This window comes from Papaver somniferum, chromosome 5 (genome assembly GCF_003573695.1).
Source record: "Papaver somniferum cultivar HN1 chromosome 5, ASM357369v1, whole genome shotgun sequence".
NCBI lineage: Eukaryota > Viridiplantae > Streptophyta > Magnoliopsida > Ranunculales > Papaveraceae > Papaver > Papaver somniferum.
This window is the reverse complement of record NC_039362.1, coordinates 210,206,663-210,231,480: the sequence shown is the minus strand read 5'-3', so window position 1 is coordinate 210,231,480 and position 24,818 is coordinate 210,206,663. Positions and strand designations below refer to the sequence as shown.

The 24,818-nt window shown below is 36.1% G+C and overlaps 1 protein-coding gene across 1 annotated transcript; it reads left to right on the top strand.

Annotated features, from left to right (window-relative positions):
- Positions 1-13,466: 13,466 nt before the first annotated feature.
- On the top strand, positions 13,467-14,426 carry LOC113280680. Its single transcript, XM_026529275.1, has one exon. It carries the CDS (start codon positions 13,467-13,469, stop codon positions 14,424-14,426), a length of 960 nt encoding a protein of 319 aa, XP_026385060.1.
- The last annotated feature ends 10,392 nt before the right edge of the window (positions 14,427-24,818 follow it).

The following is a 24,818-nucleotide window of genomic DNA, read 5'->3' as shown; positions in this document are numbered from 1 at the left end:
ATGATTTTTTCCATAACCGTCCTCTCAAAAAAGCTTCATCAATGGACACAAGATGATAGAATATCATAGCTAGAATTCAAAACCTATTCGGTTACCTGTATTATTCGAGAAATTGAACGGTTTCACGAACTTACACGGGTTTAAACTTTCAAATTAAAATGTAACAGGGATGCAAAAATTTAGGAATATTGTTAATTTTGTAAAACTCACCAATTTTAGTTGATGAAAATAAAGATTCATACAAATTAGTCGGTTGCATTACCTCACTAACTCCAAAAGAAAATCATAATGCCCATATATGAATTAAAGATCAATAAACACTTAATTTATGGATGATTTAATGCCTTCACAATTAAATAAGATGGGGAGATTACCTTGTGACTCACATAATCACACCACACATCACTCTCTTGGTTTTCATTGCAATACGTTTGATTGGTTATTTACTTTTTGTATTTGGATCCTATCTACTCATAATGGTGCATTTTGGATACATTTTTCTTTCGGACTTCATTTACTCAACAACACTCTAGTGACTCTGTCATACAATAATTGTTTTTGGTTTTTTAAGTCATAGTTGTGTGATTGTTTTATACAACTAATCTTGACTCGATGGGCATCTGTAGTTCTTTGTGATGATATAGATATTGGATAAGCAAATCTAGGGTGTTCTCACAAATTTGATGGATCTATGATGAGGTTGCTATCTCATTCTGACGTCCCTAAAAGACAGTTATTCAGGCGGAGGTAATTATGACTTTCTGTTGTTGTCTAAGTTCGTATTTTTGATTTAAGTAACCCTATATTTTAATTTATGTTTTTTTATTTTGGGCACTGAATATTGATTGGTCATTGAAACATCCTAATGGAAAGGATGAGATAATTTTTTAAAAATTTTCTTCAATTAAACTGCGAATTATGGGGTTTGTTTTGTGAGTGGATCATGAGAAATTCTTAACTTGGTGGTAAGTTTATATGGAACGCGCAATTGGGGGACACTAAAACTAATTGGGGGATAGAGGAAAAAGACAAAAACGGGATTTAAATAGTAAAGCAAGGTCACCCCCTATCCATGTCTTTTAAATAATTCCTAATATGCCCCTCACTAATTATGTTTAATGGTTAATTATAATTAGTTAAGTTAATAGGTTCGTTTGATGATGATTAGTATAGATCATTAACGTTGTATTTGTTGATGCAACAACAATAGATCAAGATATTTATGATCATGAATCTTTAGGTGAAGAACCAACCAAGGAAAGTAAACAAGCTGAACATACAAGTACTCCAATTACCCATGTATAAGTATTAATGTATTGAAATTTGATGTTTTCATTGAATCCGCCATTGTTACGCCTGAAAAACTCAGTGCCGGCATGGTCGATTCCTAAATGAATCATGCCGGTTTGAGGACAAAAACATACAAAAAAAATTTGTCTGGAATAGCAAGTATCAGCATGGTATTCATCCTGAATAACCATGCCGGAACTCAAGATCCAGTATCGTCATGGTCTTCATCCTAAATAACTATGCCGTCACTCAGTACCGGCATGGTCATCATCCTTAATAACCATGCCGGCACTCACTAGCGACATGGTCTTCATCACTACCTGCATGGTCTTCATCCCTACCGAATGTAAAAAGAAAAAATCAAAGTGAGGAGCCGACAGAGAAGGAGAAGGTAATTTGAAAGGGAGGGAGAAATGTTTCGAATTTAAAAGGGAGTAGGGTATTTTTATGTTTGATTTAGCTTTTATTGTTTTAAAGAGTAATTTCATATTTTCACCCCAAAAAAACACCCTTTAACAAACACTATTGGTTGGGAGAAGTAATTTATATCCCCCAATTAGTTTTAGTATCCCCCAATTGCGCGTTCTTTATATGTAAAGAATGAATTTGGTGATTTTAATTTGACAATTACTTAGAGATACCAGTTTCTGATTTTGTGTTGGTTACAAAACAACAAAAAATTAGTTCTCTAGAATCTGTGAATTCCTTCATTATATTTGACTACCTTCTTTAGTGAAGCAACCATAACTGATTTGCTTTCTTATACAAAATTTAAAAAGATACAATAAAAAAACGTGATTTGGGAAAGAATTTTAATCATAGGGAATGACTCCAACCGTTTAGAATTAATGTTTATATGTAAATTATAACAAATGCTGGATGAGTTTTGTAGTTATTGTGCAGCTTCTCCTGATAGTCCCATGACGGGACAACAAAAAGAGGTAAACAATATCACTTGACATTCGACACTGAAGGACTATACCTTTGTTATAGGTAGGAAACTCGAAGATTCAGTTTGAGAACCCCGCAAAGCAGGAATAGAAAGTCTCCAGGCATATGTAATTTTTATCCAAGGATTTCTTGAATTTAGTGTTACTTTGAGTAGGATAATGGAGACCAATATATTTAATTCTGATCATAAATGGCTTCTGGACTATATGTAATTTGAAATTGCATTTGAGTTTGAATTGTTCGATTTCAAACTATTCTGATATTGATGGTGATGTAATTTGATTGTAAAGTTTGTCAAAATTAGATCAATTATATATTACTTTTTTCCCTATTTTATTAGCCAGTTAGAAAAATACCATGTTAGATTATTTTGGTTGGATCAGATCAGTATCGTTACGATACGAGTTATTTCTAATTTAGCAATATGATACGGACTAGCTAGCCCTGGAAACTGGCCTAACTTAGGGCTAGATTTGAGAACTGGCCTGGTATATGGGCTCACTCTAAGAGTTAGTTTCACTACAAGGACGACTCTGATCGAACTAGCCTAGCATCATGCTCGTTCTCAGATATAGTCTGTGAATAGATTTTTTTTTGTCCACTACGAATTGTGACTTGCTATACCAAATGCAAAGTTATAGATATGTTAGTGTATTCTTAATGGGTCCTTAAATCCACCTCTTAACTTCAAAGTGGGAAGCAGATGTGCAGGTTACAGAAGAACAAGAAGAGTAACAAAACTAATCTTTTATGTGAAAATCATGTATTTTACATTTATATAGTATTATAATAGCCTTGTTTTTGTGATACAAAATTTGTGTAATCTTTCATGTTTTTCGTTCTTGATATATTTGAAATTTTGTCAATGAAATCAACAAATTTACTCTTTCAAAAAAAAGAAAAGAAAAATTACATACTTTACTTTCTGCTGGAAGCGCACCGACTAACTGGCATGAGAGTCTTGTTGTGCCAATGATGCCATTCGCCAACCAAATGCATCATTACTCTGCATCACCTTCCTATTCTTGCATTTTCTGGATGCATTATGCATCCTGGGCCCTGGCCATGCCCGTTGTTCAGGCGGTTAGACCCTAAAAGCTGCGATTGGCCCAACTGCTACTACATATATATATACTAGATATCACCCCGGCCTACGGCCGGGATCAACCTTTTTTCAATTTTTTGTTGTTGTTTGGGGATTGCGATCCTAGTGTTTTCTGATCGTGTCAAATTAGTAAGCCCCGACCGTGGTCCCCTATGCAGATTCCACTATTTTGTTGGTCGGGTCAAATTAGTCGGGGCCTACAGCCCCGGCCATGGTTTCCTACGCAAATTCCAGTATTTTATTGGTCGGGTAAAATTAGCCGGGGATGATGGCCTTGGCCGTAGTCCCCTACACAAATTCTTGTATTTTGTTGGTCTGGGAAAATTAGTCGGGGCCTGCATCCCCGGCCGTAATCCCCTACGCAAATTCCGGTATTTTGTTGGTCGGGCCAAATTAGCCGGGACTTGCATCCCCTGCCGTAGTCTCCTACGCAAATTCCGGCCTACGACCTGGGCTCAACCATTTTTGATTTCTTTTCTTTTTGTTGTTTGGTCCCTTATGCAAATTCCAGTATTTTGTTTGTCGTGTCAAATTAGTCGGCGCTGTAGCGCAAATTCCGGTATTTTGTTGATGGGGTCAAATTAGTCGGGGATTACAACCCCGGCCGTGGTCCCGTACACAAATTCCAGTATTTTGTTTGTCGGGTCAGATTAGTTGTAGTCCCCTACGCAAATTCTGGTATTTTGTTAATGGGATCAAATTAGCCGGGGCCTACAACCCCGGCCGTAGTCCTTTACGCGAATTTCAGTATTTTGTTGGTCGGTCTAATTAGCCAGGACCCACAGCCCTGCCGTAGTCTCGCAAATATCTGACGTTGTCGTATGACCTGTATCTGATCGACTATATATCCCAAATATTGATGCTCAATATCAATAGGATGCTTCAAAAAAAAAAGAAAAAGGATAAAAAAACTATCAATCCTGAGAAGAAAAGTCTAAGTCCAAATCTTAACCACATTGCAAAAGGAAATTAATTTTTTCATCATGTTTGTACACTGCTCACAAAAAAGAAAAACCAAACGAATCCCACTCGTTTTTGTTTTGCGCTTTCACGCTTTACTTTTTCTTTTTTGATAGCTTAGGCGTGTTAGGTCAGGTGAACTAATAAGGGCTCGTTACCTTGGTGGTCGGGGAGAGCCTATTCCAGAACCATGTCTAGCTTGAAATTAGCTTTGGTACGGGCCACCACATAATCTATGTCGTCCAAAATAATTAAATCTCAAGAGATCGGACGGACGTATATATAAGACATATAACCAATCGATCCGCATTGTAGGATGACAAAATCGATGGTCGGATTTGTAAGGCTACACACACAACACTTCTTTTTGTAATATAGATATATAATTATTTAGCTAATAGTAAAACCCTAATTCGTTCCATCTTTTCCTAGGCTACTCATAGGGTTTCGTGTGTTTTATCGGCGATGAGCAGTTCTCTAATTAACATTCTTTTAGGTTTACTTGTTGAATCGTTTCTCTTCTCTTAGTATGCAAATCTTCGCGAAATCTCTTCTACAATGTTAAGTCCTTGATCAGATGCACACTCACGTCGGATTGACGATCACGACTCTCCCGTTGCTGTTTAATCTGGTAAGCCAAAGTTTTATTTATTACTTTGAAAGATCAGTAAAATTTCTTCTAAGTAATTACAGAAACTTGAACATTTTTATGCATCGTTTAAGATACACTGCGGTTGGAAGAACTATATTCTTATCATTCATTGTTATAGTAATAACCTCGCCTGAAAGTATTTTTTTTTTTTTGTTTTTCCCCTCGTCATGAAGTTTAGGCTTCCATAGTCAACATGTATCTTATCACGTATGGTTTGTGCTGATTTATTCGCATATACATGGTTCTTGCAGAAGAGAAGCTGTTGGGCTTATGTTTGCCAAGGCTCACAGGCTTGGTCAACATTAAAAAAAGTTCAAGGTTTACATTTTAAGGGAAAATGGTATGAGGAAGGTTGATGGTGCACTTGGTCCTTCTACCACTTTTCCTTGCAATGTAGACCTTGAATTTCTTCACGTTGATCCTAAACTGAGAGCCTTGGAAACCCTTTCCAGCGACCACTCTATCCAGTACTTCTAGCTAGGTACATATATACCTTAATTACTAGGTAAATAAACCTTACATTATTATACTTTTGACCTTGCTCATCCAACAAGGTTTTGTTTTGTTTTCTTTTTACACAATCTACGGAATCTCTTAAGGATCCCATCTAACCAAAAAGAAAAGAAAATGCGAGAAAACCATTACACATATACTAAAAGATAACATCATAGATTGAAATTTACCAGAGAAAACCTCAGGCTTGCTAAGGAAGCATAAGTACTATAATCAAGCTTGGTGTCTTTGGATTTAGAATCGATTGAATTTCTTCGCTTCAAGCTTTTGAGTGGGGGGTGTATTCTTGTCATCAGAATTTTTTCATCTTTTTTTTAAATGCTTAATGCGGAAAGATATACTGCCTTGTTTATGGTCTAATATGCAATATCATATAAGCTTGCAGAAAAAAGGATAAGTAACAACAGTAGAACGTACGTGCCAGATGATTATAACGCACCATAATAAATAATTGTTCCAAATCTTAGATATTGAACTCATCTTCTATTCGAAAGAGATGTCTTATTAACTTAAACAAGAATCGCAACAAGGGCGGCATCATGAGGGCAAGTACATATGGCGCCTTGATTAAGATTTTTGTTATAGGGAAAGCTGATTTGTTCAGGGAGAAAGCATTTTAGGAGGAAAGCTACTTTTATAAGATATCTATAGGGGAAATAATAACTGTTTGACTTTTGGATATCATTTTGTATTACCATATTACTCTCTTACCAAACCCATATCCAACTCACCGTGATCTCTGTAATAGCCTACAAAAGATCTTCTAGATCTTCTTCCTTAAATTGCCTTCTCATATTTTTTTGATGCCCGAAATTTTATTTTATACTATTAACGAAAAATTTGATGTTCCAGGTCTTTTGCATTGCACTCCAATATTTGTATTATCAAAGACTGCAACCAGTAGAAATTTAATTTTTATTTTGCCAATGTCCTATGTATTCCGTTCGGTATGTCTCCATGGATAAATTAGTTATAATTGTGCTATTGTTGCCTCTATATTTTGTTTTCTTATTGACACAAATCTAAACTAAACTCAGTTTTTATTGCAATGGCTTCATATCATCACATTTTAGGTCCAGCCAGATCATTAGAATAACAACGGAAGTGCAGCGACCTATGATACAAATGAATCGAGCTTATGTAAAAAATTTGAGTGAGTTAGACAGAGGGAGGGACAAGGATAGTGTGGGTACTCTTAATTGAAGCGAATCACAATAAATGATTACCTTTCATTGGACTGTTCGTTTAGTAAAACTTTCCCGCGCAATCCACTCAGGCTGCAGTTCATCGGCAACAAACATGAATTATAGTGGATCCTCGTAACAACAGATAAAGATTGGGGAGATGTTTGGAGTTTTACATCTAAGGAGAGAAACAGAGACATAAAGAGACTACTCCTTTTCTGTTTTGTTTATTTGAAACTGGATGACTAATTATTGAGAATGAGTATATGTTGTTTATTACTGTATGTAAGTAGTTTTAAATCGATGGAGTTCGGACGTTTCAAATGAATTGCAAAGAATTAGTACAGACTGAGACTCAATCCATAACCATAAGGTCCCGTTCATCTTCTTGTTCTAAAGGATCCATACCGGAAAAACTACTACCGATTTTTGCAGGTATTTTCTGTATTTAATTTTCGATAATAGCTCCAACTGGCATCTTCTTCATCCATGTTAGTTTTTATGAAACTTGGGATCGTATACAGTAAACTTGGGATTAGGTTAAGACCGATCAAATATTAGGTTAGGTAAAGTTGAGGACAAAACAGTAAATTTTGGTGTTTTGTTATTGGGAAAGACAGTTTTTTACTCCTCCCCTTTAGTGACCCAAAGTCAAAATAAATATATCGCAGTCAAATATTTTTAGCTTTTCCCTAAACAAATCAGCTTTTCCTATAACAAAAATTTTGATTAAGGACTATCAAAATAGCAGCAGCAACGGTCAGGTATGGTCGTATGGATTAGGAAAGCAGATACCACCAGTATGGAAATTTTGTTTCTTACATTGATCAGTGCAGTCCTCACTGTGGGAGCAAGTTTTGGGGATATCCAACAACATGTGGAAATAGTATATTCATAAAACTTAAATTAAGGAAAATGCTTATAAGAAACTGACAAATATTTCGAAAGAAATACTAACCAGTTGTAGCAGCGTTGGCAAACGAGGAAACCAAAATGAAACCGAAGAAGAGAGCAATGAGGGAGAACTCCTTGAGAGAAGCCATTTTGAATGTGAAATTCTTGTATGCTCTTCTTCCTAATATTTATAAATTAACAAGAATTAATATATCTCTATATTCCAATTAAAAAAAGACAATTTTAATTAATTACTCTCGATTTTGCATTAACGGGGAGAGAAGAAATTTGGCGGAAATATATATGTTATGTCCATTTAAGGCTCGGCATGCATTTTTAATTGAAGGCTAATGACCATAATTCCTAAGGGCGTTCCATTTAAGGCTCGGCATTGCACACTGTTTTTTAGCAGCCTCAACAACAAGGATTTGGGCCATGAATGTACATCATGCAGAGCTTTTTATCTCTCCATCAAGCTAGCAGATGGTGAGGATTTAAAGTTACAAGATTGTGTGGAAATTATAAGTGATCATAAATCAGTAGTTGGTGTTAATAGTTTCATGTGTTATGTGCCTTAGTTTAAGGGATATTTTTGGTAAAAGATTTTTTTTTATTTTTCATTTTTCATTTTTTCGGACAGATTACCCAAAAGGGTTAATTGAAAAGTATTTTTGTATTTGTCGTCTATTTAAACAGTAACAGACTTTACAAGTCTATTTTACTCAGGAATTGTTATTTTAAGGCTATTTGATCAATTTCGTGTTTTTTTTATTAATATTTTTTTCTTCCGGTTGTGAAGCCTTCTGTCTAATACGTCAACCACATTTACAAAAAATTTCAGCTATGGTGTTGAGATTATTAGTCCCACATGTCTGGGCAATTTAAGATCCTGCGGTTTATAATTTTATGGGCTTCTCCACTCACTGCCAATTGTTTTTGAGTTGGATGCCCATATTCTAACATGGTATCAGAGCAGGCTATTTGTGTCGAGTCATTTGACCGCATCCTTACTCCGCGTCACCTGATTTATTATCCACGTGTTAGACCCAACGAGGCTACACGTGAGGGAGGTGGGGGTTGTTGAGAGTATTAGTCCCACATGTCCGGGAAATCTAAGATCCTTACGTTTATAACTTTATGGGCTTCTCCACTCACTGTCAATTATTTCTGAGTTGGATGCCCATATTCTAACAGTTCGGTTCCACAAAATTGGTGCAACATGACTTCTGTCTCAATGTGGTCTAACTTCTCCATGTATTTGTTTCCAAAAACTGTACGGAGATTTTACTAGCGAAAAAAGTGAACATGTACAGATAGGCGGTACATATTACCGAACATTCAGATATATGCACACATCTGAATTTCAATTTCAGACATTGTAATCTACCTATGGGTTTACAGCTACTACAACGGCAAGAAAAATCTAAAGGGGCAAAACTGCAGAACTAGCTTCCATGCTCATTAATGCCTCATGCCTGTTACTGATTTTATTTGTATTTTACATTGGCTTTTATCTACATTTCATTTTCAGCAAAAAGAGCTTTCCTAAAGACAAACCATCAGAGAGGAAGTGTGCAGATCTTGTTCTCAAACTATGGTTGAAAATGGCAATGTGGAAATTTGCGAAGAAGGTGACGAAAATACAGTTTTTGGATCACTCTTTGAAGAAAATAAGTTTAAAGAAGGTAAAGAGGATGAGATGGATGCTAGGAAAATGGAAGTTCTTAAACACTTCGATGCTCCGGTAAAATCCCTTACAGTTATTGAAAAAATTTCTGGTTTGTTAGGAGATACTAGCGGAAAAGAGACAAGCATATTTTGTGCGCTAAATGATACATATATGAAATCTTGGAAGGATAGGGAGCTTGGAAAGTTAGGATGGAAAGAAGATCCAAACAATGACAAGCTTGGCAGAGGTCACCGGAAGTCAGCAAAGAAGAAATGATGAGTTGCTTGTGTGGGAGGTGTTTAGCTGTGTTGGCTCTTTAGAGCTTTGTCTTCCTTTGTAGCACTGTAATGTGCCTCTTTTTTTTTCTCTGTATTGGATCCTTTCTTTCTAATACATTTAACCTTTCTCCTCAAAACAAAAAAAGACAAACCATCATATTGGAAGTTACTAGCCTTGTTTATGGTCTAATATGCTATATGATATAAGCTTGCAGAATAAAGGACAAGCAGCAAGTATAGAACGTACGTACGAGATGATTATAATGAAACATAATAAATAAAAATGGCAAATCATAGTTACTGAACTCATCTTCTATTCAAAAGAGATGTCTTATTATTAACTTAAACAAGAACTGCAACAAGGTCGGCATCATGAGGGAAAGTACATATGGCGCCTTGATTAATGAATATCAAATTGCATAGCAGCAGCAACGTTTAGGTTTTGTATCGTCGACTGGATTAGGAAGACAGCTACCACCATTATGGAAATCTTGTTTCTCACATTGATCATTGCACTCCCAATGATGGGAGCAAGTCTCGGGGGTATCAAACACCATGCGACAAGCACTATGAACATTTCGTGACATCACTACGTCTGCATTGACATGAAATAGTACTACATTCTTAAAACTCAAATCAATTATACATTAACTTATGGTAAAATCATTGAGAGTTGAAAGTGTAATCTGACTTGACAAAGAAAAATGCTTATAAGAAACCGAAAATGGTAGACAAATATTTCGAAAGAAATACTAACCCATAGTTCTAGCAGCATTGGCAAACGAGGAAACCAAAATGAAACCAAAGATGAGAGCAATGAGGGAGGACTGCTTGAGATTGACAGAAACCATTTTGGGTGTGAATTTCTGGATGCTCTTCTTCCTAATATTTATATATTAACAACAAGGGTTTTTGTTATCTTGTGCATGGGTGCACAAGATAACACCCAACCATTACATTGGAAAAGTGCAAAAATAATTAAAAATATATTATTTCATTTTCAACAATGTCAGAGCCAGGCATCCTAAGGTTGCGAAACTGCCCTGGACTCAAATTTGACGGAGTTCATTCCACTTACAGGTAGGGCTGAACATGGTGTCGGTTAACCGTTGGAAACCGACCGAACCAGACCAATAAGCAAGAAACCGAACCAAACCATTTAGATTTGGATTGGTTTGGTAAAAAAAGTTGAAAAACCGACATTGCTGGTTTGGTTTTGGTTTGACCTGAAAACCGAACCAAAAACCATTGGGGAACCGATTAATTTTTAAACTTAGTTTCTACCGTCGATTTAAAAGTATTAGATTCTACCCATTGATTTAGAGGATAAATAGGAACCATAAATCTAATATTTCATTATGATACTCTCCCTCTTTCTCTTTCTCTTTCTCCTTCTCTCAGCCGCCTCCCTTCTCCACCCCCAACAACAACTGCTGCTACTCGACTTTTTTCTTCCTGTCTTCCTTCTTTTTTATTTGTCAATAACTAAATTAAGATATATTATATATCTTCTTTTGATCTCTAGAATTAGAGTAAGCTTTAACTATTCTTGATTTTTTTTGTCTGTATATTTGTGTAAACCAATATTATCGGCAACTACGATTTTTTTATCTGTAAATTTGTGTATTTTTTTTTTGGTTTGACATAATTATTGGTTAACCAAAAACCACTGGAACAAACCGAAACCAAATGGAGCCATTTGGAAACCGAACCAATGGTTAATGGATTGGTTTGGTTTAGATTTTTAGAAACCAATAATATTGGTTTCGGTTTTGGTTTGGCTAGAAACCAAACCAAAACCGACCATGAACAGCCTACTTACAGGAGCTCTCTTCCTATATAACAATGCCAGAATAGCAGATGATGATGGGTTGTACCATGCCATCCTATTATATTTTTCATTTTCATGTCGATCTCATGAAACGTTTACAAGGCACATTTTTGTTTAGCTAATCGGGAAATTGCGCAGAAGGCGAGAGGGAGATGGAAGAGGGAAAATGTACATTAAGATTCCAGTGGTGGCTTGAGCTACTCTTTGACAGTCGAGGTCGGAAATGGCTCTCTAGCTAGCAAATGGAATGAGTTCGTCGAAGGGAGACAAGTCGTCCAGCAACAGCTCATTCCGAGCGGGATGAATGGAAATAAATTTGGTTGGTTAAATTGGGGTAATGTTTTAGTATCGATGGACATAAAATAACTAGACCAACGGGTAATGTCTGTAGAGCTTGGACATGAAGTGTCACTTTCGCACACTAGAAAACGTCATTTGTCTTTGCATCTTCATCATTTACACTGAATTGGTAGCACTGATCTACCCGTGATATGTCCACACTCCACACCATTATACTCGTGTCTAGCTCAATTTTTTTTGTTAGCGTATATAAATAAATTAAATAAATAAATGGAGGTGACTTTCAGTTCTATTCTACAAGAAATGTTGGAACATTATGGGTGAGGACACGATTAAATTTGTGCAGCAAATCTTCAACACAGGTGAAATTTCTGGTAGATTAAATCAAACTCATGTTAGTTTAATTCCAAAGGTTAAAAACCCTATTATAGCCTTGGAATTTAGACCCATTGCATTATGTAATGTTCTGTATAAGTTTATAGCAAAAATAATTACAAATAGACTTAGACCTTTCATGAGTAAATTTATATTCCGGAATCAAAATGCTTTTGTCAAGAATCGTCAAATCACTGATAACATCGTGATTGCGACAGAAATTTTTCATTCTTTGAACAAGTCAAAGTCGAAACAAGGTATTTTTGTTTTGAAACTAGATATGACAAAAGCATACGATCGTGTATCATGGTCTTTTCTGGAATTTATGCTTCATCAGTTGGGAATTCATGGACAGTCTCATGATTTAATAATGCAGTGTGTTTCTACAACAACATTTTCAATTCTCTTAAATGGTTCTCCTTATGGACATTTCAAGAGTGGCAGGGGTTCGCGTTAGGGTTGTCCTTTATCACCATCTCTGTTTATAATCTGCTCTCAGGGGCTTTCTTTCCTTATGGAGAAAGTTGAGGATTTAAATCTCTATAGTGGTTATCAGATAAATTATATGACACCAAATATATCTCATCTGATGTTTGCAGATGATTTATTTTTCTTTGGAAGGAATAATGACTTCAATGTAAATCAACTGAAATTCATATTGGATTCTTATTCTTCTTTCTCACGCCAGACAATTAACTACTCCAAATCCTCAATTTACTTCAATAAGGGTTGTACTGCAGTTAAAAAACAGAATACTATACATAAATTGGGTGTAAAAGAGATGGGTGTGGATGAGAAATATCTTGGAACCTTTCTTCTCAAGTCAGATTGTAGTATCAATACTTTTGAACCTCTAACTTCTAATTTTGGTACTAGATTACCAGGTTGCAGGATTTTTTTTATTAACTCAGCAGGTAGAACTGTATTATCAAAGAACGTTCTTTCTTCTATCCCTATTTATAGTATGAGCAACTGTATATTTCCCAAAGGGTCTTTAAACTTAGTTTCTCAAGTTCAGAGATCACTCTGGTGGGGTCATGATATTCACAAAAGAAAATGTCATTTCATTAGATGAGAAAAGATAGAAAGAGCTAAGGAAGATGGTGTACTGGAAATTCGTAATATGGAATCTGTTAACTTGTCTCTAGTCTCTAAATTAGTTTGGAGATTTCTGACAAACCCTGATGCGGCTTGAGTGAAGTTATATTCGTCTAAATATCTTAAGAATGTTTCTTTCTGGGATATACAAGATAAAACAAGTGATTCTAGTACATGGAAAGATATGCTGACGGTTAGAGATATTTTACAGAATAATTGCTATTGGTTTATTGGGGATGGAGATTCTATTTTCATATGGAAAGATCCTTGGATATCTTCTATTCCGGTATTTCGACCTACTAGAATACCTAACTCAACAATACAGGTTAATAAAGTTTCATATCTATTTGTCCACAACGAAAAGAGATGGAACGAAACTCTCTTGAGGAAAATATTTCCTCTCCAGAGGAGGTAATAGCGATTTTAAGTTTGTATATTCCTCAAGATTGTCAGGTGAAAGATAAACTGGTATGGTTAAAAACTCCTTGTGGGAATTTCACAACCAAATCGTGTTATAAGCTATTGTCAGATAATATGGCTACTACTTCTGCCATCTCCTCTTTTCCGTGGAAAAAATACTGGCACAGTATGAAGATTCAGCCGAAAATTCACATCTTTGTGTGGAAAGTTCTACACGATGGTCTTGCTGTTTACGACAATTTGCAGAAGTTCAACAATCAGGTACATAATATTTGTCCTTTATGTAAAGCTGATGAAGAAACTATTTGCCATCTTCTATTTAACTGCCAGTTTGCCAGAGAAGTTTTTCATTCCATTCCAATCTTCATCAATATTCAAAATGATGGGAACTCGATGGAAATTATCCAAAACTGGTTATTACAACCTGATAGGGGAATTATGTTAAATCTCGGAGCATGCATTATTTTGAACATTTGGAAAGCTAGAAACGAGTATGTCTTTAGTGATATTACAATCTCAGTTCAATTATGTATGTCGAGAGCTCTACAAGATTTTAAAGCTTTTGATCTTCATCATGCTTTGAATTTTTGTGCTGATATTAACATAAATACATCCACAAATGCCATTTGGGAACGACCTCCTCCTCTTGTTGTTAAAGTCAATGTAGATGCGGCTTTCAAAGATGGTAAAGGTGCAGCGGCGGCAGTTGCAAGAGTTACTTATGGTAATCATATTGGAAGTGGATGTATTTTCTTTAATATGTCTTCCTCTATGAGTGTTGAAGCTAAATCTTATAGTTTTGGTCTTCAATTGTCTCTTAGATTACAAGTACCCAAGATAATTGTGGACGGTAATGCTACTACTATTCCGGCTGTTATTAAAGGAAGTACTGATGATATACCATGAAGTATAAGATCAATCATTCTCTCGATTAGAGATCGCGTTAGAAGTTTCTTTCACTGCTGTTCCTAGAGACGCTAACTCAATTGCTCATGGATTAGCTCATGATGAAATCACAAATATTGTAAACAGATAGTGGACTCATAATGAGCCTCCTAATTGTATTATTCAACGTCTCATTTTTTCTGAGGATTAATATAATAAAAGGTCTGTTTCCTTCAAAAAAAAACATCATCAAATAATGATTATTTTGAAATGGATGCGCATATATATGTATCATTTAGAATGATATAGAGCTAAGATGGAAACTTATATAGTCCGCGTCTCCAGAAATTACCAAGATCAAAGACTCTATTTCACTTGATCAATCTTTACGAACCACTATAAACTCCTGAAATCTCAGGATTTGTATCTTTCAAAGTCACTCATATTAAAAGTCTCAATTAACCGACCCCGGGGAGAAATGATCTTGCAGCAGCAGTTACGTTGCCTCCGGACGTAGTCAGTACTTGCCTAACAGACCCTCTAGTGTAGCACAAATAAGGGTAACAGGGATAGGTTTATGTTTCGTCAGAAACTTAATTAAATCTGATTCAAGGATCAAGATTTAAGAAATAAAAGTTGATAATCAAATTGATAATAATAATATTGATAATAAGATGTCTTCAAAACAAAGAAGGCATAGCCTTTAAATAGGTTCACAAGAACCGACTAAACTGAAAAGAAAAAGGAAATAAAAAAAAACTAGTAAAGAAAAGGACTTGCCAGGCAAGTTAACTAAAAAAATTTGATGGGATCAACTGTAACAGTTGATACGTACTAGGGATCAACTGTCATGGTTGATACATGCTTCAGGGGTCAACTGTCATGGTTGATACGTAGAAAGATGTACTACATCAGTCCTCCCCTTCTTGAAAGAAACTCGTCCTCGAGTTAATGAATTGAAAGAACTTCATTCTCTCCACAAAAGTGAAAATTTCTTGCACATTGAATATATTAGAGATGTTCCAAGTTGATGGAAGATCAATAACATATGCATTATCACTGATTTTCTTCAAAATATTGAATGGTCCATATTTCTTCATCTTAGTTTTGTTATAATTACCAGTAGGAAATCTCTCTTTTCTGAGATGAATCATAACCAATTCTCCTTCATCAAAAGTCCTAAGTCTTCTATGTTTATTTGCATCTTCCTTGTACTTGTTATTTGAATCTGCAAGATTTGACTTTACTTCTTGATGTATGAGTGAAGCTTTCTCAATAAAATTGTATGCCTTAGCATTTGATTTACGCAGCTTAGGAAGCACCACCATATCCAAAATATGATTAGGAACCTTAGAATAAACAATCTAAAAAGGTGTCTTACCTGTGGATCGATTGACTGAAGTGTTATAAGCAAATTCCATGTTGGGGAGGAAAATGTCCCATTGCTTCTCTTTTCCGCCAATAACCTTTGCAAACTAATCAGATTTCCTAGAGATCGATTGGCAACTTCAGTTTGTCCATCTGTTTGAGGATGAGAAGTTGTACTATACTGAAGTTTAGTTCCCAGACGCATCCATAAAGACTTCCAAAAGTAGCTCAAAAACTTAGTGTCTCGATCAGAAGTAATTGTCTTTGGAATTCCATGCATACGTACTACTTCTTTGAAGAACAAATAAGCAACATTGGAGGCATCTGTAGCTTTCTTGCATGGTATGAAGTGAGCCATTTTTGAGTAACGATCAAAAACTACCATAATAGAATCATTCCTCCTGGCAGTACGTGGTAAACCAAGCACAAAGTCCATGCTAATATCCACCCAAGGTGCAACAGGAATAGGAAGTGGAGTATATAATCCAGTGTTTTGAACATTCCCTTTAGACTGCTGACAGACCATGCATTTTTGTACGTACTTCTGAATGTCTCTTTTAATTGAAGGCAAAAAATAACGTTCCTCAACTAAAGAAATAGTTTTGTCACGTCCAAAATGTCCTCCCAGGCCACTTCCATGTAATTCTTGGATCAAATGAAGACGTAAAGAACACTGAGGTATACATAAACGGTTTCCTTTAAAAAGAAAACCATCTTGAATGAGATAATCATCAACACTGCCTGTTGAAGAACCACACTTTTCCCAGATTTTTTGAAATTCTTTTTCTTCACTATAGAGATCTTTTAAGAAGTCAAAAGTTAAACTCTCATGTTTGAGAGTAACAAGAAGATGAGCTCTCCTACTCAATGCATCAACAACTTGATTAAGTTTTCCATTTTGATGTTTAATGGAAAATGTATATTGATTGATAGTTGATAACCACTTATCATGCATCCTATTGACCTTTGCTGAAGTTTTTAAGAACTTGAGAGTTTGATTATCAGTGTTAACAACAAACTCACTGTGAATAAGATAAGGATGCCAATTCTTAAGAGATTGAACAAGATCAATTAATTCCAACTCATAAGTTGACCACTTCTTCCTTGTATCTGAATTCTTTTCACTATAATATGCAACTGGATGTCCTTCTTGAGATAACACATCACCAATGCCAACAACAGAAGCATCACAATGAATCTCAAAAGGCTTATCAAAATTTGGCATGGAAAGAACAGGTGCACTGCATAATTTTTCTTTAAGAAGATTAAAGCTCTTATCTGCTTCTCCAGTCTATTCAAAAGTATCACACTTCAAACAATATGTCAAACCAGCTGCAATTGTACTAAAGTTTCTCACAAATCTTCTATAGAAAGAATCTAACCCATGAAAACTTCTTAATTCACGTATAAATGTTGGAGTAGGCCAATCCACAATTGCCTTAACTTTAGAATCATCCACAGAAATACCAGTATCTGACACAACATAGCCTAAGAAGGTGACTTTGTTTGTAAAGAATGTGCACTTCTTTAAGTTCACATATAAAACATTATCTTGGAGTGCCTTAAAAACTTGAGATAAATGTGTAAGATGTTCTTCTTCACTGGTGCTAAAGATTAATATGTCATCAAAATAAACAATGAAAAATTTCCCAAGAAAAGGTTGCAAAACTTGATTCATGAGACGCATAAAAGTGCTAGGAGCATTAGATAAACCAAAAGGCATTACCAACCATTCATATAAGCCTTATTTTGTCTTGAAACCTGTCTTCCACTCATCACCTTCACGGATTCGTATTTGATGATATCCACTACGCAAATCAAGCTTTATAAACACTTTATAACCAGCAAGCATATCAATCATGTCATCAATTCTTGTTATGGGAAACCTATATGGTATAGTAACTCTATTTAATGCTCTACAATCTATACACATACGATGACCACCATCCTTTTTGTCTACTAAAAAGGCTGTACTAGCACAAGGACTTTTGCTAAATCTTATCAAACCTTTTTGTAACAAATCATCAACCTGACCTTGTAAAATCTCATGTTCTTTAGGACTTAACCTATAATGAGGTTGATTAGGAATATAAGTTCCAGGTATAAAGTCTATCTGATGTTGTAGATCTCTTAATGGAGGCAAAATATTTGGTAACTCAGCAGGAAATAAGTCACTAAAAGAAGACAATAAAGGTTGTACCTTGTCTGGAATCTCCACCATAGGTTTAGTAACTTCATGAGAACTCAAAGAACGAGTGTTCAAGGAATGAATAATTGTAGCTACCAGTGCAGTCATCTTCTTGTATGCTGGTTCCTTGAGTGAAGAAGAAGATTGTAAGGTCCATAAAACTTTAGTAAAACCTTCATAAACAAAGGTATATGTGTTGTCATAACAATTATGAACAACACGAATATCATATTTCCATGGTCCTCCCAACAGTAAGCTTGCTGCAGTCATATTAATAACATCACATAAGGCATAATCCTCATATCCAGGAAAATAAAACTTGACCAAGCACTGATGAGTGATCTGTTGAGTTGAAGAAGTGTTTATCCAAACAACTGAGTATGTATTTGGATGAGTAGTAACAGGTAAACCAATTTTTTCAACCAATTGTGCAGAAACGTAATTTTTTGTACTTCCACTGTCAATGATCATGTTGCAAAGTTTATTTTCAATGAGACAATGAGATTTGAAAATACTATGTATTTGAGTAGGACATGGTTCAGTGATTAAAACTGGGCGAATTACTCCAAGAAAATATGCATCATAAGTCTCATGTTCTTGTAAATAATTAAACTCATCATCCCCTAATTCTTCTTCTGCTTGTGTTTCTTCTTGAATTTCATTAATGTAGGCATGAAACTTTCGACAATCACTAGAAGTATGACCAGTCTGATTGCACTTGTTACACTTGTCTCCTCAAAACTTTGAATAAGGATTAGAGGGTTTAGATAAAGGAGGAAATTCTTGTGAAAATTGATTGCCTCGAGTGTTACGAACAAAATTTCATTGTCGAGGAGCTTGAGGTGGCTTAGAAGATGATATATGCATTGTAGGAGCAGGTTCTGAAGTAACAGAAGTAGTTTGGTGTTGCTGATACGGTTGGTTTTCACTTCTGTCTTGTGGATCAACAAAGACAGTTGATCCATGTGAATATGGATCAACAACAATTGTTGCTCCTTTTTCTCCTGATAACCATAAGAGTTATATGGTCTGGTAGCTTTGTAAAAATGTTGATAATGAGCCTGTCTTGAATTTGTTTGACGAGAAGTACTGAGAACACGCCTTTCAACCTTAAGAGATTGTTGTATTGCTTCAACTATAGTAAAATCTGATTGTGTCATCCCTTGTTGAATTAAATTTTTCAAGCCATCTATAAAGCGTGCAACTAATTGTTCTTCAATTTCCTTCAATCATTACGAGAAACTAAACCATAGAACTCATCTACATATTCTTCAACCAATTTAGCTCTTTGTCGACAGTTTTGAAGCTTGATAAACAGTTGTTGCTTATAATCCTTTGGTAAAAACTTGGGTCGTAATAATTCTCTCATTCTTTTCTAAGTACATATAGGTGGTTTGTCGTATTTATCTCGATATTCATATAGTGTTTCCCACCAAGTTGCAGCTCCACCTTTCAGTTTATAAGCGACCAGTTTTACCTTAGAAGAGTCAGGAACTTCCATGAATTTGAAAAAAGATTCGACTTCATAAAACCAGTCCAGTAATCCTTCAATCTGTAAACCACCATGAAAACTAGGTATATAAACCTTTAATTTGTATTCTGGTAGATTCCCATAAGAATTCATAGGAGAGTTTAATCTTTTCTCATCCTTCCACTTTTGTTCTTCTGTATCCTCGAATTTGTCATCTTATGGGAATCTACCAGAATACAAATTAAAGGAAACCCTGTATCTGTTCTTTGTGTTGAATGATATGAGAAATAATGTCAGGAATATAAGTATTCTGAGTAAAATAATGTTGTTTAACTTTCTTTGTTTCATCATCTGCCTTTTCTTCGGTTTTCTTTTATCCTTCCTTTATATCATCCTCTGTTTCTCCAGTTTTTTCTCTCCATCTTCTGTAGCATCGTCTAACTTAGGCATCACCAATTCACCAAGACCAACATGTTTCCATATTTTGTCTATACACTTTCCATGTGTGTTTAAAATCGTTTCTATACTCTGCAATCTTCCTAGTTGCTTATCATAATTATCTGTAAGAGCTTTGATGTTTTTGTTATTGGTTTCAAACTTATTGTCAAGTTTGGCTTCAAGCGCTCTGACAATGACATCAATATCAGTTTGTGTTAACTTGTCTCCTATTGTAACGAAAGGTAGGGTTTTGAAAGTGTGCGGAAGCTGATCCGTTTCTAGATAAAAACTAAAAACGTTGTATCTGATACCAACTAGTGTAGCACAGATAAGGGTAACAAGGATAGGTTTAAGTTTCGTCAGAAACTTAATTAAATCTGATTCAAGGATCAAGATTTAAGAGATAAAAGTTGATAATAAAATTGATAATAATAATATTGATAATAAGATGTCTTTAAAACAAAGAAGGCATAGCCTTTAAATAGGTTCATAAGAACCGACTAAACTGAAAAGAAAAAGGAAATCAAAACAAACTAGGAAAGAAAAGGACTTTTCAGGAAAGTTAACTAAAACAGATTGATGGGATCAACTGTAACAATTGATACACGTACTAGGGATCAACTGTCATGGTTGATTCACGCTTCAGGGGTCAACCTTCATGGTTGATACGTATAAAGATGTACTACATCACCCTCACATGGGTAGTAGTGTCGGCTTGGTTTTCAATCAATTATTTTTCCAGGAATCACACACACACACACACACACATATATATATATATAATACACAAATGTTGGATTCACATAATTGTGACATTGTCTGATCACATTTGATCATAATAACAATCATGGACAGAAGCAATCATGGACGTAAGGAAGCCAACGAAAAAGAAACGCAAATTAAGCAAGTTCCAAAGATGAGTGTTCAATTCACGATAAGGTCTTCCTTTCTCATTAAATATTCAAGATATTTATACATCCAAAAGACTTGGTCGAACACAACACAAGACTTCCACAGTACGAGAACCTCTTCATAATATAACTCTTAATAACCTAAAATATAGTTATTTCCTAATACCCTCCCTCAAGATGGAGCATGGAGGTCACAAATACCCATCTTGGACAAAAGAAAATGAAACTGAGCTTTCCCTAATGCCTTTGTGAAGATATCAACCAATTGCACTGTTGTAGGAGTATAGGAGGGCGTTATAATCTTCCTTATTATGCCATCTCTGACAAGATGACAGTCCACTTTTATATGTGTTGTTCGCTCATGAAAAACTGGATTCTGAGCAATGATAATGTCGATTGGATATCACAAAATAAATTCATCCCATGCATATGATGAATGATGAGTGCTAAAAAGTGCATATTTTTATCTTCTTTTTGTTGGCATTTAACTCATATGTTGTGCATTAATTCTACATTTTATCCCATATTCTGTATTTTCATTGTTTTCAAGAATAAATATTTTTCTTACTTAATTTTGCATTTTTAGGTTGTAAATAAAGTTTGGATGAATTGCGGAACGAAAAGAGCAGAAAAGTAGTGAAAAGCCGGGAGGAATTACACAATAAAGCCGCGAAGAATGTTGTGCACAAGACCAAAAAGCTAGGAATGGGCTCAAGAAGGAAGAATTGTTCTTAAAGAAGATATGGGCTTGGCATACCCAAGGCCCAAAACCCTTACCCAAACCCATTTCCTATAACCAAAACCGCCTCCATCTTCAGCCGTCGGATTGGATCCATCTCATCATCCGATGGTCGATCCTTCATCGCGCATCAAAATCTGAAGCTCCTATCAAACACCATAGTGCCTAAATTCCAAGCCATCAGATTAGATTGCAGTTGAATCCTACGGTCGCTCCTATGCATGTGCATCAAATCCCGATGATTCCGCTCAACACTACAACACCTAACCTAATCTCGCACCGTAGACTTCGTTGTATTTTACATCCTACGGTCGATACAAGCTGCTTCTTTCTTAGCCGTCCGATCCACCTACCATCTCCATATCCAGCGGCTTCAGCTCGCGGTACACCCATCTTGATACACCCGCCTAACACACTAATACTCGAACCCTATGACCTAGCCAAACAGCTCCCTACTCTAACCCATATCGACCTCCACCTTCTTCTTCCTCTCCCCCGACCAAAACAGACCTGCAACACCACCTTCTCCCTGCCGCGCCACCAAACGCGCTGCCACAACCACCTCGAGCTCACACACTGCCACCCTATCATCCTACACGCGATTGATAGCTTCCCCCATCCTTCTAGCCCTTTATCCCATCAACTTATTACCTAACCTAAACCCTAGGTTATGGGTTGATGGATTAACATGTGCTAGAGAGAAATTGAAGGCATGGAGAGGTAGAGGAGGACAAATAGAAGCATGGGTCGACATCAAACTGGAGTGGTTGTGTCAAATTGGGTGAGTAATCCCTAACCCTAGCCTCAACTGTTTTGGGGGGGGGGGGGTTTGGGGAAAATGTATAAAACTATAAATTGAGAGCTGGGGTGTTGTAGAAAACTGTTCTTGGACTATCCAAGTTACCAATTAGGTTTAATTTTAGTTTGTAAAATTCTAATTTCAATTTCATAAACAGTTAGGGTTCTGTTAATTTAGGGTTCTTCATTTGCTGCCACTGTCCAAATTTCAATTCCATACTTTATTGTTTAATTCCATGTTTAGGTTAGTTTTAATTTCAAATTCAGTTAATTTCAATTTTCAATTTTATTCTTAGTGTTTGCTGTTAATTGTCTGTGTTACTGTTAATTTTATTTTGTAAATTTTGTTAATGTTTCATTGTTTAATCTATGTTAGGATAGTTTAATTAGAATGTTTCACTGTTTAATTTCACTGTAAATGCTCCTGATTTGTGTATGTTACTATGTGATCTCTGTGATGTTTACTGTTGTGTGTCAATGCTAGGTTAGAGCCTTAGAGCATTGAGTTGATTGAGCAGTGGGGAGAAACTAGTGCTCACTAGTGACTGTGAGCAAGCTGGTTCTCTTCCCACTCTAGATGAATGCCTAAAGCCATTGCCTTGGCTTTGCTTTTTTTTTACTTCACTGTCTTCTTCACACCCCTGCCCTTGGCTTAGGCCTTGGTTCCATTGTTCTTGTTTAGTTTCATTGTTCTGTCACTGTCACATTTACTTCACTGCTTTGGTTTTTCTCTTTGCTTCATTTCCATTGTCTCATTATTTCACTACCATCTTCATTGCTTTGTAAATATCACAGTTTCACTGCCACTATTTGCTCTTGCTTATCTTTTGTTTCTCCTGTTCTTGTTACTGCATTCACTGCTTTTACTACTTGCTACTGCCTTGTTCTCCCCTAGTGCTCTGCTGCCTTATCTCCCCCTGCTGCTGTGCATTGCTTCTGCTGCTGCTGTGCACTGCTTCTGTTGCTGCAGAAGCCACCACTGCTGCTGCTGCTTCCTCTCCAAGGCCCAGACCACAGTTCAGGTTAAGGCCTAAGGCTCAGTTCACTACACTGAGCCCAAGCCCAAATTCAAAATCAAAGGCCCAGTTCACATTACAAGGCCCAGTGCAATTCCAAAGGCTAAAAGCCCAGGTTTATAGCTAAAAAGCCTAGCTCTAGTTCACGACCCAAATCATTCAAAAGCCCGCTGGGCTAAAGCACTTCATCATTACAACAAACCCATTAAGCCCAATTTACTCAAAGGGTATTCCAAGCCCAACAGTTCCAAAGGGTATTTATAACCCATTGGTACCACAACCCTTTGATACCTAAAGCCCAACAATAGCAATTTTAGAGCCCAAAATAGCTAGAAACTCCAAACACACCCAGTCTCTGTGGATCGACCCGTACTTGCACGAGCTACAACTGACGACCGTGCACTTGCGGTATTACTGTAGGCCCGTTTTCATTTCGCTTCAATTTATACGCTTTCCCGGGTCCACCAAGTTTTTGGCGCCGCTGCCGGGGACTGGTGCTGTGTTTCTCTAGTAGTTTTATTAGCTATTTTTGCATTTCACTGCATAGCGTTTGCATCTGCATCTGCTTCACTTCATTTGCTGTTGGACCTGCTGTTCTGAACCTGTTTTTCCTCTGCTGGGACGCCACCAAGGAAAAGAACCAAAACCCAACTGGGTTTTTGCAACAATATCAGAGCAGCTGGGCTGTGCTTAAAAGGTAACCCATTTAAGAGAACCCGAATTGTGGGCTTCCAATTTTTTAATTGTGGGCTTGTAATATTAAAGCCAATTTTTGGGCTTCTCTTATTTTCTGTTGGGTTTGTAATAATTTATTTGTGGGCTTGTTTGTTTACATTGATTATGGGCTTGTGTATTTAATTTTTGTGGGCTTGTTTAAATTGGACTTGTATTTTGTATTCTGGGTTTTTAAACCCAGCTGAGTTTGTAACCGATCACGCTAGGTTAACTCGTTAGTGGGCCGAGTACCCAAATTCTAGGCCGAGATTTTGGACTCAGTTTCACCAAACGTTTTCAAACCAGCTGAGCCACAGCAAACACAAAACCAACAGTGGGCGTGCTCCCATTTCAAAAACCAAATTTTATTTTCTTCATTTTATTGTTCTTAAAAAAAAAAAAAAAAAAAAAAAATTTCTTTTGCTCCCAATTTTAAAACCAAATTTCTACTTTGCTCCCATTTTTAAACCAAATTTTCTTTTTCAAATATATCCCATCAAAACCAAAATTTTCCCATAAAAAACCAAATTTTTGAAAACCCATTAAAACCAAATAGTGGGCTTTGTGTCTTTTCAAAATGGGCCAACCTAATGCTCTCCATGAATACATGTATCCCACAATAAAAATTCCATTATCATGTATTGTATTACCTCAAACCAATAACCCTTTTAAAATAAATGCAAGCATGATACAAATACTTCCTATATTTCGAGGGTTCGATTCTGAGAACCCCTATATTCATGTAAGAGAGTTTGAACAAATTTGTCGGA

Bases quoted from the DNA above. Each gene is read 5' to 3' on its own strand.
- LOC113280680 (XM_026529275.1), top strand. From the start codon at position 13,467: ATGGAACGAAACTCTCTTGAGGAAAATATTTCCTCTCCAGAGGAGGTA.